The 15,223-nt window shown below is 35.2% G+C and overlaps 1 protein-coding gene across 1 annotated transcript in view; it reads left to right on the forward strand.

Moving 5' to 3' along the window:
• LOC146166499 (dynein heavy chain domain-containing protein 1-like) overlaps nt 1-15,223 on the forward strand; it is a 96,027-nt gene that overhangs the window by 3,242 nt on the left and 77,562 nt on the right. Inside the window, 14 exon segments of the mRNA XM_083386466.1 lie at nt 59-182; nt 501-644; nt 2,380-2,550; nt 3,081-3,287; nt 4,202-4,408; nt 6,273-6,384; nt 7,133-7,317; nt 7,899-7,996; nt 8,758-8,869; nt 9,562-9,863; nt 11,650-11,658; nt 12,805-13,004; nt 13,669-13,875; nt 14,520-14,639. Of these exon segments, the coding sequence (XP_083242592.1) occupies nt 59-182; nt 501-644; nt 2,380-2,550; nt 3,081-3,287; nt 4,202-4,408; nt 6,273-6,384; nt 7,133-7,317; nt 7,899-7,996; nt 8,758-8,869; nt 9,562-9,863; nt 11,650-11,658; nt 12,805-13,004; nt 13,669-13,875; nt 14,520-14,639 (2,198 nt within the window).

Below are 15,223 nucleotides of genomic sequence, written 5' to 3' on the forward strand. Positions count from 1 at the left end.
AACACTAAAATAACTTTACCCCAAAGTCCCAAGTTATCCTGACAAATATTTTTTTCAGATCAAACTGAAACAGCTCCGCAACTTATTTTACCCGACGGCAGAAATCCGTACAATCTCATCAGGCGAGGCGATGAACCGGAACGACACTTCAAGACAAAGAAACTCACATTTAACACATTAAGGTAATTTCATATAACGAAAATGCTATTGATACTTCCGCTATTTGTTTATTAGAGTTTTTAAAATGTGATCCATATTGCATTAATACACACATCAAAACAAACAACTTGGCATTTTTAGTAAAACATAAAAACTTATCTTTTGTAGTAATAATATGAGCTTTGCTAAATTAATTTTGACAATTGGTGAAATGTATGATTGCTATAATATTTCAATATTCCACATAGATCTGATAAACTTCATGGATGCACATATACTGCAAAACTTTAGAAACAGCCTGGAGTAGTTTTAATTTTTTTTAATTTATAAATCTTTTGCAGTGACAACATTGGTTTTGTTGCTACGGAGACAGCAGCCAACGAATCAAAATGGCAAGAAAACGAAAGCACTACTGTCGCCGCAATCAAAGTTGACCTTCCAATGTCCTTTGAGCATGTTTCAGAATATGGGTCAAGGTTAGTCAGGTTTAAAACTGCACCTTTTCATTACCTTTTATGTTTTGGTCTATAAGGCTGTCCAGGTCAACCACAATCTTAAACTTTTTTAAGCTTGCAAAACACTTGGAAAATCTTAAATATTTCATGGCACACTTTGAAATGACCACAATATAGTTGTATCAATTTTGTAACAGATAGTGTATATTCAAGTCTGAAATGCTTTCACAAATGCATATTTGTAATACAATAAATTAGTTTAAAAAAATTAAATTGTAGATTAAAAGTTTTATTGCTGTATTTATAGTATGTTAAACAGTAGTACATATCATATTTACTAGGATTCAATCTAGTTTACAGTAGCCATTTTTCCACCCATTTTTCAAGGTCAACTTATTCCTAGTACATGTAATACTTTTATTAGCCTGACTGCACTTTTTGAAAGAGGTTTGCCTAAACTGGTGAAATCCAAATGAATCACACACTAAATATAACATAAAAAACATGTACGATTAATTATAAATAATAAAAAATGTTTTAAATTTTGTGATACAAGTTTAAACAGTTTATGTGTATCAAGTTAAATTCAACAAATTCTGCTTGTAGATTGTTGTTATAACCTGTAACATTTGATCTGTTTGTGAGAGTCACTATTTCGACTTACAGGGTAAAACAAAACATTTGCCCTGCTTTGTATGTTCAAAGCAGTAGTAGTGTTTTTTGTGCCCTTAACTAGCATAAACAACAGTCCTGTGAAATTTGATATCATCCAGAAACAACGAACAAACAAACAAACATCTCTGTCCAGTAAGCGTGTCCTTTTCTAGGACAAATGTGTGTATTCACATAAACTAGTGGCACCAAAGTTTTTTTTCATAAAAACCTGATAATTATTAGGCCTGAGTATCGTGGGCCAGTTAACTGTTAAGCCTGACCATCGTGGGTTGAATAACAGTCAGGATTTACTCTTACTTGCCGTATATAAAAAAAGTTTTCTAACTTTATTACCTTAATTATCCTTAAAAGAATAAAAACAAAAATAAACATGAAAGAAAACTTGTAGTGAGCCTTGGTAAATTTTCTTGCAGTTTAAATTTCATCAAAAATTAGTTTGGAGTGCATCTGTCTTTCAACTGAACTTCATCTTTATTTAAAAGGAATAATGCAGCCGGGTGGCAGAGGCGTAGCTAGGGGGTACATATATCCCCGGCCGCCAAGGTACAGGGGCGCCAAAATGAGGCTTTCAAAAGCCAAAATGAGGCTGATTTTTCTTTAAATACCTTGTTGTATTAAAATTTGATTTGTTTTTTCGTTCAAAGTAAGGTATATTGTGTTATTGTAATAAAAAATGTGATCAAACATTGATGGGCGGCGCCACTTTTATAGTTTGCCCCCGGGCGGAAAATACCCTGGCTTCGCCTCTGTCGGGTGGTAAAATTATCTCTCCGAGACAGATCTTTGGCCCGCAGGTCGCAAGTTTTGGTAAATAAAACCAGATAAAAGCAAGTTTTTTGCTAATTTAATTATGTTGATTTTGAACATATAAATTATTAAAAACGTTCAAAAAAGGATACTTACTATTGTATAGCTTTTGATATTTTTATTACGTCTTACCAAAACCTTCAACCATTATCTTAAGATTTATTCGAAACATTCACAAAGTGCTACCTAAGTCTGTTGGGCTTTGATATTCATTTTATGTCTAACTACAACCTACAACCAATATGCTCCAATGATTTAATTTTGTTTTTAGTCAAATGTCGAGCAGACATTCTCTGGACTTATCGCATCTACGTCAATCGACCTCTCCGAGGAAAAAAACGGATGATTTTGTTTCTATGAGTGGGAGGCAAGCTGTTGAACTCTTTCTCAAACACAAACATCTTCACAAAGTCAAGTTCATATACCTCAATAATGCAAAGAATAGACATTACAGGTACATGCCAAGTCAAATTCTTTGTCATGTTAAATAATAATGCTGTTTTATAGTTCATTCCTTGAAATAATAAAGGTGAACATTTTATATTTATCTTTTAATGTAAAAATATTGTACTAAACCCCAACTGCCAATAGTTTTTTAATTAACACTAAAATATGTATTTTTGAACATAGAAATATGCACTTGTACTGTAAATCTTATTAGGTTTGCAAAAAAATTAATTCAAACTGGCGTTAATACAAGTGTATTGCTAAAAGAATGTTGATTTCGTAAACCTAGTTGGCTTTAGAAATTCGATGTATGCACTTTAATATTTTGGCAATGGTTTTACCTAACATACCCCACATTAACAATTAATTTGTTATATTTGTTATTTTGTTTTTTTAGTTACTAAGAGATGTGCTAATATTATTATTTTTGTCTGACTGTACCTGCCAAAATATTCCTACAAGGCATAAATGACTTTGTTATTCTTGACTTTGGTCAAAGTATTTAAGAGTTGTACTAAAACTATTTACCCTCCCCAGACCGTACGACCTGGTGTCTGTTCCCCGCGATATGGTGAACAACGAGCACTTCATATTTTCTTCTTTCGGAGTTCTTCACATTTACCCGGAAGGTAACCATTCGGACACCTTAACCCTGGCGGACTGGAACAAGCACGCAGTGCTGTGGAACGCAATGCAAAAGATACCCTTCTTTAGAAATTACCTCATAAGGAAGACCTTCTCAAGGTAAATCTTCGGGAGAGAGAGACTTAAGTTTCCCAAACTAATCATTCTATGCAATAAATTTTATATACAAATATGTATTATTTTTTTTCACGTTTTACATTCTTAGACGACACACTTCTTTGTTTCACAATTGCTACAAGCTTTTTCACTATTCTACCATGTCACAGACTTTGGGTGAACGATTTCTTTCAAAAAACATATTTTGCACGCAGATGTGTTCAAGAATTCACTGAACGAAATACTTTTTGTAGTAAACACGTTAATTATGGATAGTTATCCATTGATGTATATTCGGCGTTTTAAAGCGCTCCACTGACGCTATTGGTAATTTTCAGCAGTTAAAACGACAAAATTAACTAAAATACAAGCTTCAACTGTTTCCGACTTTCATTTCAACAAAAACATACCAACTTCAACGAGCATATGGCGTTGTTGACCTCAACTCCTTACCACAGTTGGGTTGCTTTAGTGAAGAAATGTTTTTTTTTTGTAGTTCAATAACTTTAAACACTACATTCACTGTTACCCCACACTGACACTTTGCCACCGTTTCTCCTTAGTTGGGTTGCTTCAGTAAAGAAGGGGTTTTGTTAAGTAGATTTATAACTATAAAAACTACACTGAAGCTTATATAGCGTTGTTACCCCACACTGACACTTTGCCACCGTTCCTCCTTAGTTAGGTTGCTTCAGTGAAGACGGGGTTTTGTTAAGTAGATTGATAACTATAAACACTACACTGAAGCTTATATAGCGTTGTTACCCCACACTGACACTTTGCCACCGTTCCTCCTTAGTTAGGTTGCTTCAGTGAAGAAGGGGTTTTGTTAAGTAGATTTATAACTATAAACACTACACTGAAGCTTATATAGCGTTGTTACCCCACACTGACACCTTTTCACCGTTCCTCCTTAGTTGGCTTGCTTCAGTAAAGAGACTCCGCTACAACCGGATCCGGGATCAGATCTCCCTCTCTCTTATCCACGCGGTACCGGACTTCGGATCCTCACTCCTCCATGTCTTCCGACTCATCACGGAGCTCTCGGAGGTCAAACTGCTCCCGAACAAACCGACAACCGCTCTCCAGTACACCATCATGGAGTTTGAGTCTGATAAGCACAAGTGAGTGAATTCACGTAATCTATTGTATGAAACATGCGCAGTGCACACCATATGTGTGTTAACGACTGTGATCTAGCCCTTCTGAAGCTGTTTTTTCACCAACGATTGCAAGCATTTGCGTAAGGTTGTTTCTCGACTCGTTCCCTTCTGAGCCTGCATAGCTCAGTTGGTAGAGCGACGGTCCCGGCTTGACCAGAGGTTGTGAGTTCGAACCTCACTGCAGGCTAGTTGTTTTTCTTGCCTGCCCTGCTTGCATCATTGATTGACAGGTTCGATGAGTCTGCGATGGCGTTCGCTGTGCTATTTACGTAAACTAGTTTCAGAGGGTCGTTATTGGCCAGTGTTTCTCAACCCATGAGTCGCTCCCCACAATTGGGGGGCCATTTAATTTGGTAATTTCAGGGGTGCTTCTAGGCCTAATAGAAATTTGGTGTATAATTAAAAAATTAACTTTATTATAAAAAAAAAGTTTAATCAGTAAAACGCCTTTGACGCCTATGTCTTAAATGTATTTAGACTTATTCAGTTTAAACAAAAAACACAGGTTTCTTAAGTCAACCTTTGCCACGTTTCCATATATTTAATTGGATACTTTTAAGTTGTTAGATCAGTGATTCTCAATATGCGTCCCTCAAAAGATTTTCAGGTTGTGCCGCAAAAGTTTATTAACCGTAGTATATTATACCAAGTCAGGATTGCAGTGTCCAGGCTACAAAAACAAATAATGTGGCTTTAGTGCAATTGAGTTACTCGTTTAAATGACTTGTCACGACCTAAGTTGTTTTGGTAACATGACTTGGATTCATCGCGTATTGGACTATAGTCATTGAATTAAATGACTAGGGTTGAAAATAAATGTTTTTATTTAAAATTTCATTAAAAAATCGAGCTATTTAACTCAAGTTTCGCACGTAAAACTTGCTAAATGTTGTTTTATATTACTTTTTCGTTGAGTTATTGCTCGTAATTGGACGAGCTTACGTATTTGAAGGGTTTATTGCAGGGGTCGGCAACCTACGGCCCGCGACCTCTTTTTCAAACTAGACACAAGGCCATGCCTCACATTTTTAACTTTTAGAACCATACGAAAATGCAAAAAATGTTCGCGCTTCGCGCGAGTCGTCTTCTTCCACTTTTAACTACATGTTCCTTTAGAGGAAATTTTCTAAGACCAAAGGGTCTTGCGCATAAAACCTTTTTAAGTGGAAACTAATCCTAGCATGGAACACTCTAAAATGTACGTTCCCCAACTTAATCCTTATAATCCTTTCTCTCATGAATTCCGTCTTTTATGATAAAAATTACACCTAAGGGTATCAGAAATGTGTCTGATTTCAATTTTGTGTGTGCGCAATGCGTTACGTCTTCTTGCAAATTGAAAGGCAATTTAAAGTTTTAAAACAAACAAACGCATTTTTTTCGCGCTTTAAGTTTTTACTATAAAATAGATATTTGTATTCAATTGCATAAAACATTTAGGTCCGACTCCGATTCAGAGGTATTAAAAACCACACGTTTTATAACAAAATTTTTGTGAGAATTGATTGCGGGCCGCCGAGAACTTGCTGAGGTTGGTTTGGCCCGCGACTAGCAAAAGGTTGCCGACCCCTGGTTTATTGTGTTGTTTTATATCGGTGGTTTGACTTGAAGTTGACCTTCTCTGATATTCACTTGACTGTGAATTGACTTTTTTTTTGTATTTTTTTAAATTCTTGACTTGGACTTAAGTTATTTTACGAATCACTAAAAATGACTTGCTTACAAAACCAGCCTGCGGCGAGGTTCGAACCCACGACCTCGGCCATACCGTAGTATATTGTGTTAGTTTTGTATTTCATTAAGTCCATCGTTGTTGTATTTGTAGAATGAAGCTTGAGGCCACAGAGTTGCTCGACTTGTTTTTCCAATATTGCAAGAAGGTTGTGGACATGACGAGACAATCTTGCTTCGAGCAACTAAAGTATTACGAGTACCAGGTATGATTTTGACGCATAATTGTAGTATTTACTGGCAGGGTACGTGACACACAGCGACGTATTAGAACACAAGTAATGAATAACGAAGTACTGCAAGAGTGGCGCTTATATACAGGCATAGCAATACGTCATAAAGGTCGCACACAACAATCCTATACAACACAGTATTAGATATAACAACTCTACAATAATGGTTGGAGGTTGTAGTGAGACGCAATAAGAATATCGAAGCCCATACAGAAGTGGGTGGAACTTTAAACGTTTCGAATAACTCTTTACTCATTTTCAACTGTTTACTTTTGTATGGGCTTTGATATTCTTACCCCGTATCACTGTTAGAAACACATTAAAATAAAAAAGATAAATTCCGTGCTTTGAGTGGTTTTTGTTTTAAATCGTTTACTGCCAACGAAACTGTTTAGATTGTTTTAAAGTATATACAATAACTGTAGAACTCGGTATTTCAAACTTATAACTTATTTTAACTGATATTGCCCTTTTTTTAAGACAATTAAAAAAAAATTGAAAATAAATGAAATAATGAATTTATGACACATAGATGCCTTATCTGTTTTTTTAAGTAATCGACGCTATTTATGTTAAGTGTTCATTTTTATTTGACATACGCTGTGATTTCGCGATATTTTTTTCCGAATAAGAATTCGAAAACATAACTTCGTTTTCTATTCAATTTGCAGCTCTATTCTTAGTTTAACAAAGAAACAACAAGTTGTTTGTTACGTCACAGGCGAAACAATCGAAGCCATTGTTCTGCAAGGAGTCGATTTACATCCAGAGGCGAAAGCGCGAGGCTCGAACCAACAACCTCCGGAAGTTCCAGCTCATCACAAGGAGGATTCCAACTTTCGTTTCACTCGTCGATCAAGCAATCTCTGTACACTTGGTGGCGCTGGCACGGACCGCTGTCACTCAGTGAGTTTTGTTTTGTTTATTTAAAAAAATTAGTTTTTTTTTTAGTTATTACATTTATTTTTTAGTTGTTGTAGGTTGTTTTTATAGTTCTTCGGTATTTACTAAAATGCCCTAGTTTTTTATTGAAATCTTTATTATTATAAAAAAATGTTTATTTATTATATTTATTATTTTGTTGTTGTAGGTTGTTTTATTGTTTTGTTTTTTATCTTGTTACAAGGCGTTTTCAATGTTTCAAGTTTTTTTGGTAATGTTAATATGTTTTTAAATACGAAATATTATAGGCTACAATTTTTGTTAATTTTTTTCTTGCTATTATTTAATAATTTTATTTTTCGTCAAACAGGTTGTATTTGTTGGTGTAGGTTTTTTGGTGATGTTGCTGAAACTTTTTTTTATGCTTGGAGTAATTTGCCTTAAGATTTTTTAGTACCGATACTACTACAAGTTATTATTTGTTAGATTTTTTTTTCTTTGCTTACTGGCGAGTCTGTTTTATTTTAGGCAAACTAATAAGACCATTGTTAACATTAATATGTATACGAATTTGAACGCCAAACTATACTTTTGTTGCTCAACAGTTATGTTGAAGATCTGCTGAGTCATCTTGAAGGTAATGACGAGGATGCTGACGAAGAAAGTCTCTCAACCATGACCGAAAGTCACGTGACGAGCAAAGGTATTTTTTTATAGTTTTTAATAAATGTATTGCCCTTATTTTATGCTTGGTGTAATTAAGACACACTTGTACACTTTTAAGTAAACTTATCAACACAAATCTCGCTAAATTGAATAAGGTAATCTACTTGTGTTTCTAACGACGTTTTGTAACATCATTATACATTGAAAGTAAGTCTTGTTTTTTATAGGAGTTTACTGCACACATTTCTGTTTTAACACAGACTCAAGCCACTATGAGCTTCTTGAAATAATTCAAGTTGTCATTTGTTTAAAAATATGGCGTTAACTTACTTGCAAGCGTAAAGACCAGGATTATTTAATGGTCGAGGCATTTTAGGTTTTGTTTAAACGAAAAAATATATTTAAATAACAAATAAGTTAAAAACTTATTGGTCCACTTTAATTGAAATAAAATAACGTGTTTGTTGGGGTGTTTGAATCCGTGCAGAAAATAAAATAATGGAGCTAAATGCATTATATAGGAATTTTGTGATACTACGTAACAAAATAGAATGAATTTAACAATAAAAAAAAAAAACGTTTTAAACCTCGAAATGTCGATTTTATTGAATAGAATAACGTTAGTATTTTATTGAAATTATTGAGGTGGATTCAAAAGAAGATTTCATGTGTTTTTTTTTACGAACATTGCAAAACAGAGCACTTTTGACTCTGACCCCGTACATGTTTAGGCAGGTTATTATTCTAGGTGACCAACAGCGCTCGCAAAGCATGCTGATTAATTTGCAATATATTCAGAAGCGACAAGTTCGAACCGCGACCAACTTGAAATACTGGCTTCTGTGTTTGCGACGAAGTTCGTTTTCAACAGGGAAACTCACCTTCTAGAGATGCAGCCCTCCCCTGAAAAGTAAGCTCGTCTCATTATTTTCGGTGAATCTTGAAGGACGGCAAATCATTGCACAGCTTGTTATGACTGTATTGAAAATAGGAATAATTCTAGGAGAAAACTGTGAGTGATTTGTTTCAAAATCACGATAGCATTGGTTTTAAACCAATTTCTTCTATATTCAAGGCGATGCTATGATGTATCACTACGGATTTAATTTGATAAATTTTCAATATTTTTAAAGCAAAAATATAATCTTTTAAATATTTGTTCAAGATTCCGAGCGACATTACAGTCGTCGATATGACATGATTATTAACAGTGAAATATTCTAAAAAAGTCACCATTTAAAAAATTAAGTTTCCAGGCTGCGATAACATTGTCGACTATGACGTACACAATAGAAATTATTACTCAAAAACTTTTTCCAGATTTCAGGCGACATTACAATTGTCGACCATGAAGTTGTTATTACCAACGTAATAATAAAACAATGTCTTTCAGATGGCAGAATTAGAATCGTTAACTATGACGTCAACAATAAAAGCATCATTCAAAAACCTCTTCTAAATTTTAGGCGACATTGCGATTGCCGACCATGACATTATTATTAACAAAATAATAATAAAAACAATACCTTTTAGATTTAAAGCAGCATTACAATCATTACCTATGACGTCAACAATAAAAGCATCATTCAAAACTTCTTCCAGATTCAAGTCAGCCATTCAGTCTTCAGTGGAGGACACCCTCGACTTGATGTGTGGTTGCGCCCGTTCCATGCATGTCGTCATCATGACGTCACAGTCGTCCACCAGGCCCGGGTCGGCGCCGGCCTCCATCGGTTCCACGGGCTCCGACCCCTCTGACGTGTCCGGCCGCTCGTCCATTTCCTCTATGACGTCACAAAGCGAATCGGTGCAGAGGGGAAGCACGAATAACGCGGCGGCGAGAAACAAGGTGAGAAAAAATTTAGATAATTTGGATGAATTTTAGTTTTCAAAAACGTTACAGAGTAAGGTATGTGATTAATTTTATGATAAAATAATGCAATATATGACGAGGTGTTTTGTATTGCAATTAGAATGTGCCCTAAACAAAAGTGACAGCAGTTAATTGATAAAAAGTGGTTTCACGTGCTTAAATTTCTTCAGACTTTCTAATACTGTGTTCAAAATATAAATTTTAATGAACATTGTGCATGGATGTTACAACGGTATCAGTCTAGTTTTCTAGTACAACTGTTTATGACTTATATATGGCGTCTAATTCTGGTGATCTAAATCAGTGTTTCTTAAACTGGTGAATGGTTCACCCCAGGGTGAATAAAATGTTTGCAGGGGTGAACTAACCAATGGGGGTGAATAAGGGTTAACCGTCAGAAATGAATGATAGCTCCGTAGTAAATCGACAACTGAACTGTTGTTTCTTGGTGTGTTTTTTTGCTTATTGTAATAGTGAAGTTGGTTTGCACTGAGTGTAAAGTACAAAAATTTGGTGACTGTGTTTTGTGCTTTTGTAGCTTTATATTTCTGGACTCAAGAAATTGTAGATTCGCAATGGTAAAACTTAGCCTGAGTTGATCTTAACAAACGTCGAAACAACCTAAGTAATTTTGTGCTGTTATATGTAGACGAGATAGTTTTATCATATCATGAGACAAGGGTGATTGAAATCTGGAGATAGAAGCTAGGAGTGAACGAAACTAAAAAAGTTTAAGAAGCACTGCTCTACATGACCTGGCGATTATAGATGTCCGATATCAACCATATTTCCCGATACCCGATATTTTGAATAAAACCTTTCGCGATCCGATCCAATACTAAATGACGTCATTACTTTGCACAAGCGTGAAAAACTAGATGGAAATCGGATGTCCACCGATATCAGCCTAAAATATCGGACGAGTACCGATACTGTTACTTGTCATCTAGTATCGGCTCTGAACCGATATTATCGGACATGCTTATCTATTTTGAATGAGAATAACTTAACCGATTTTAAACTAAAAAGCATGTTACGTACGAAAATATAACGTAGTTTTTATTTTTAAACGGTATTCTGCTGATAATACCATTGATTAACATGTAAAGCAGTGCTTCTCAACCCATGGGTCGCGACCCAAAGTTGGGTCGCTGCTTGATTTGGTTGGGTCACTAACCACAGGAGTTTACGTGTCTATACTAATTGGGATTGGTTCCTAGCAAGATTTTTCAATCAAAAAAATCAAGGAAGTAATACAAATAATGTCTTATAATAATCACTAAATTTCAAATTATTTATGCTAATGCCTATTTTTTGTTCGCTTACAAGAAGCTAGTTTTTAGTCCGCTTACAAGAAAAAACAATTGGGTCGCCAAAGCTTAGTTGTCCTACTTACGCCTAATATATGGGTCGCGGAGAAAAAAGGTTGAGAAGCACTGATGTAAACTTTTGCACCAAATACAACCCAAGTCAAATTTGAATAAAAAATAACTTTTTCAAATGCATGTATCAATTTTGGTGCACTATGCAAAGATGATAATGAATCTCAAGGCCAAATTGTCGAGTGTATCGACATCATCTTTAAAAAATACGTTTTGATACGAACTTGTTTCATCTTCAGTTAATGTTAATACAGGTTCGCATCGAAACGTCTTTATCGAGTTGATGTCAATCTACCGGACCTTTTTGGGTTTAACATTACCGAGCTACATGTATCAGTTGGTATACCAAGAGTTGAACGCCATATAAACATTGCCATATTTACTTTTCACAGACGACTGGTACTGCTGCAAGCGGCAAGTTAACTGCTTTACAAGCCGCTTCAGGTAAGTGACCTACAGCGTTACAGTACTTTCTAAACCAGTGTTTCAAATAAACCTATAAGAACATAAGCTTAAAAATGTAAAGACAAGTATAAAAAACTTGATATCATAGTGTTAATTTTCGACGAAATATCATTTCTTGACAAATCAATTGTGATTCCTGTATTCTCCCAAAAATAATTCAACTTATTTTTCTCATGTTGTGTTTTAATGAAGTATTAGTTTAGAGGTTAATTGGGTAATATTTTTTCTTTTTTCTTTATTGTCAAAGCTTAAGCATTTAAAAGGATTCTTTAAATTTGCAGTTTGAAAGAAACTATGTCCACCATATGTTATTTTTATCGCCTCAAATTTGTTCGTAAAAAACAAATCATTATGTTGTCTCAATAATGTGTTCCAATACTGGGGTATATAAGATTATTTTATGCAAATCCTTTAGTTCATAGTTTTTTAAAGTTTCACTTAAAATTTATGTTTTAGCTGGGTCCCGTACTGCAGTATCATTTCGCAGTTAAGAATTCAGAGTATTTATATTTTTTATAATATGCCTATTTTCCAGTTTTAAGTCTTTATTTCGTTCCACAATCTAATCAACTTATTATAACCCTAGGATATAATAATAGAAAATTATCCGAAGAGCTTCCAGTTTGTATACCATACCTGGCAGCAATATCATACTCTAGGGCAGGGTTTCCCAAATGGTGGCGACTGCACAGGTGGTCCGTGGCGATATGACAAGAAACTAAAAAGTCGCACATATACGTTGTACAGTACCTATACTTTCGAAGATATTAGCCGCAGTTATTCACAACTTAATGATTTCGAAAGCTTTTGCTATCTAGTATCGCAAATTTCACTTGTTCCGCGAAGATTAGTGAGCAAAAAGTTTGTTGTGAGCCAGAGATGAGAAACGAAGTGAAGTTACAGGATAATTTAATTGTGTGATTATACTGTCATTGAATTAGTTGTTATGTTTACTAACTTAAAATGAAATTTTGCGGTCCGCGAATAAACAGATTCACAAATAGTGGTCCGTGGTCCAAAAAAGTTTGGGAAACCCTGCTCTAGGGCACATTTAACATAGACCGAATCCGCACTTTTGGACATATTTATCCAGAAACTATACACATCGATTTTTTGTCAACGTAGGCCTTACTGACCCCGCAATTTCACCCCGAGTCCTACCAACCAAAGAAGAGGACGCTGAGGGGGTAACCACCCCCGATATGATGCTTAATTCGGGGGCTGAGGGAACCCTGGGGATGGTGGTGGGGGGCCAGGGGATGATGGGGCACCCAACCCCCCTGGACCAAAGCAAACTAAAGGATAAGATGCTGGAAGACTCAGAGGTAAGGTTTGCATGGAATGCTTGATTGCAGACTTGGACAATAAGATAATTCTATAGTTTTCTAAATCAATGAATTGGAGCAAAATGTGGTTAATTTGAATTCTAAATTAACTTGTGAATTGCTCGCATGCTCTAATTCTAGTTCTAATCTAATTCGGATTTCACCAAAAATGTTATTTTTTTCAACGGCATTTTTAGTCTCTCAGTCGATACAATGACTTTAAATTAAACTCTTAAGGCATAAAAATTATCACACACTTTGCGATTTAAATTAAATTGATTGTAAATAGTTAAATGCTAGTAATTCTAGTTCTTTAAACTCGAGTTACGTTACACTGGCTTAAATATAAAATTAATCTTAGAAGAACACGAGCTAAGCGATAAGGTTTGAAACAAAATGCTAATCTGAACTTTACGTTGTAAAACCTAGATTCAGCGAAGAATATACTGGTTTCTTGGTCTTAATATTGTTTCAACTGATAGTTTTAATTTATTTATTTGCATGACCTGCGCTTTTATTCAACTGACAAAGTAAGATTTCCTTTAATTAAAATAGGTCCAAATGACTTTCGACAAGTGCCATCCGCAATTAATTCCACGCTATACATTTTAGTTAGGCACCTGAACACTTCAAATACATTAGAACTTTTTGCAAATATTTTCAGATCGTCGAGGCCATTGCCAGGCAAGACCAGCTCCTTTCTGACGCCATAAAGCAGGTGACGTCATTCTGTGACGAGCACAACTCGTGGCTTCGCGAGATTCGAACCTTCGCCTCGACATGGAACGACGAGGTTCTCAAGAAATGGGCGGGAAAACCTGCCAGGGTCATCGAGGAACAACTCAACAGGATAAAGTCCTGGATAGAACAGGTTTGGCGTCAGGAGAATCTCACTTATGTTTCTAGTATTTCTAAGCCAATTTTGTAACATAGATTTGGCCAATAGGCGTCCTGCGTCTCATTGCACCCTTAAAGATAAAAGTTTCGTTAACTTAAACATTGTAAAGGTCTTTGCGCGAATCGATAACATCTTTGTAATGAAGCTTTTTTAAAGTAACACCGCTTGAACTTCAACAAAAAAAACAAATTGCGTGATCTTCTCAAGGCTACTTCTTTATGACGTCGCGTTAATATGTAACTTTGTACCGTCACGTTATGACGTCACTGCTGAAAACAATGCATGCTGCCCCCCACAAACATCTTGAATCCGCGTCTGTCCATTATAATTTTTATAGGGTATGCTAAACATCTTAGAATTCATTTACTGCTAACTTTTTAAAGCCGTATTACTAATTAGTGGATACAAGCCTGATTTATATAATACCAACGTAAAATCATGAACAGATGTTGATTTAAATCAGTGTAGTTTTCTTCTTTTTATAAGTTTTCGCGTTTATTGAATCATTCGTGCCACAGGAAATGTTAAGTTTTGCAAATAGTTTAATTATAAACCTAGAAATGTAAAATGTATTTACTTGCCTATCAGCTGTTTTACTAATGTGTTTTGTTGTGCAGGTGAAGAACATGGACCGTGCCTTGGTGACCAGCAACCGACTTCTTTACGTGGATTGCAGAGCGCCTTACGTTTCACTTGTTCCCGCACTCAATTCCATCTTCAAGAAACTGATTGCTGGTGTAAGTTATACAGTTTGTTGCCCTTTGTTTTTTAATGGTTCGCAGACTGGGCTAATTCAAGACGCATTGCAGTGTAAAATTTAACGTTAATATTTTCCAAAATAAACATATGAAAGCAGTATAGATTAGGTAAAAAGTTTCAAAACAAAACAGGCTGTCAAAAGAAGACTATGGCTTTCTGCAAGGGGGATCTTAATATTTTCCTATGTTTTCAATTTTGTTATTAATTTTATTATTACTTTTGCTATGTGTAATTTACTTTACTTCCAGGAACTGACGATGCCAGTATCGGCGAAATATGTAACCCTTAAAAATGATGTTTAATCCTATGTCGGGTTGTTAAACTTTTTTATATGAAATAAGCTTTTTTTATTTGTTTACTTTACTTTACTACTCCTTTTAAAGGCCGTATTAGAGACAAAGCGTTGTGTCTATCGACCATATTTGTGGTACCTTTGTAACTATGATTCATTGTTTTTATAGCTTTTTGGTCATAAACTATTTTGTGCGTAGTTTAAAGTGAACGAAAACCGTTTTTCTCACTTTTGCGACCAAGTTTTTTTACATAGCTTATTTTTAACCCA

The sequence above is a fragment of the Ascidiella aspersa genome, chromosome 1 (assembly GCF_963924565.1).
Source record: "Ascidiella aspersa chromosome 1, kaAscAspe10.2, whole genome shotgun sequence".
Classification (NCBI taxonomy): Eukaryota; Metazoa; Chordata; class Ascidiacea; order Phlebobranchia; family Ascidiidae; genus Ascidiella; species Ascidiella aspersa.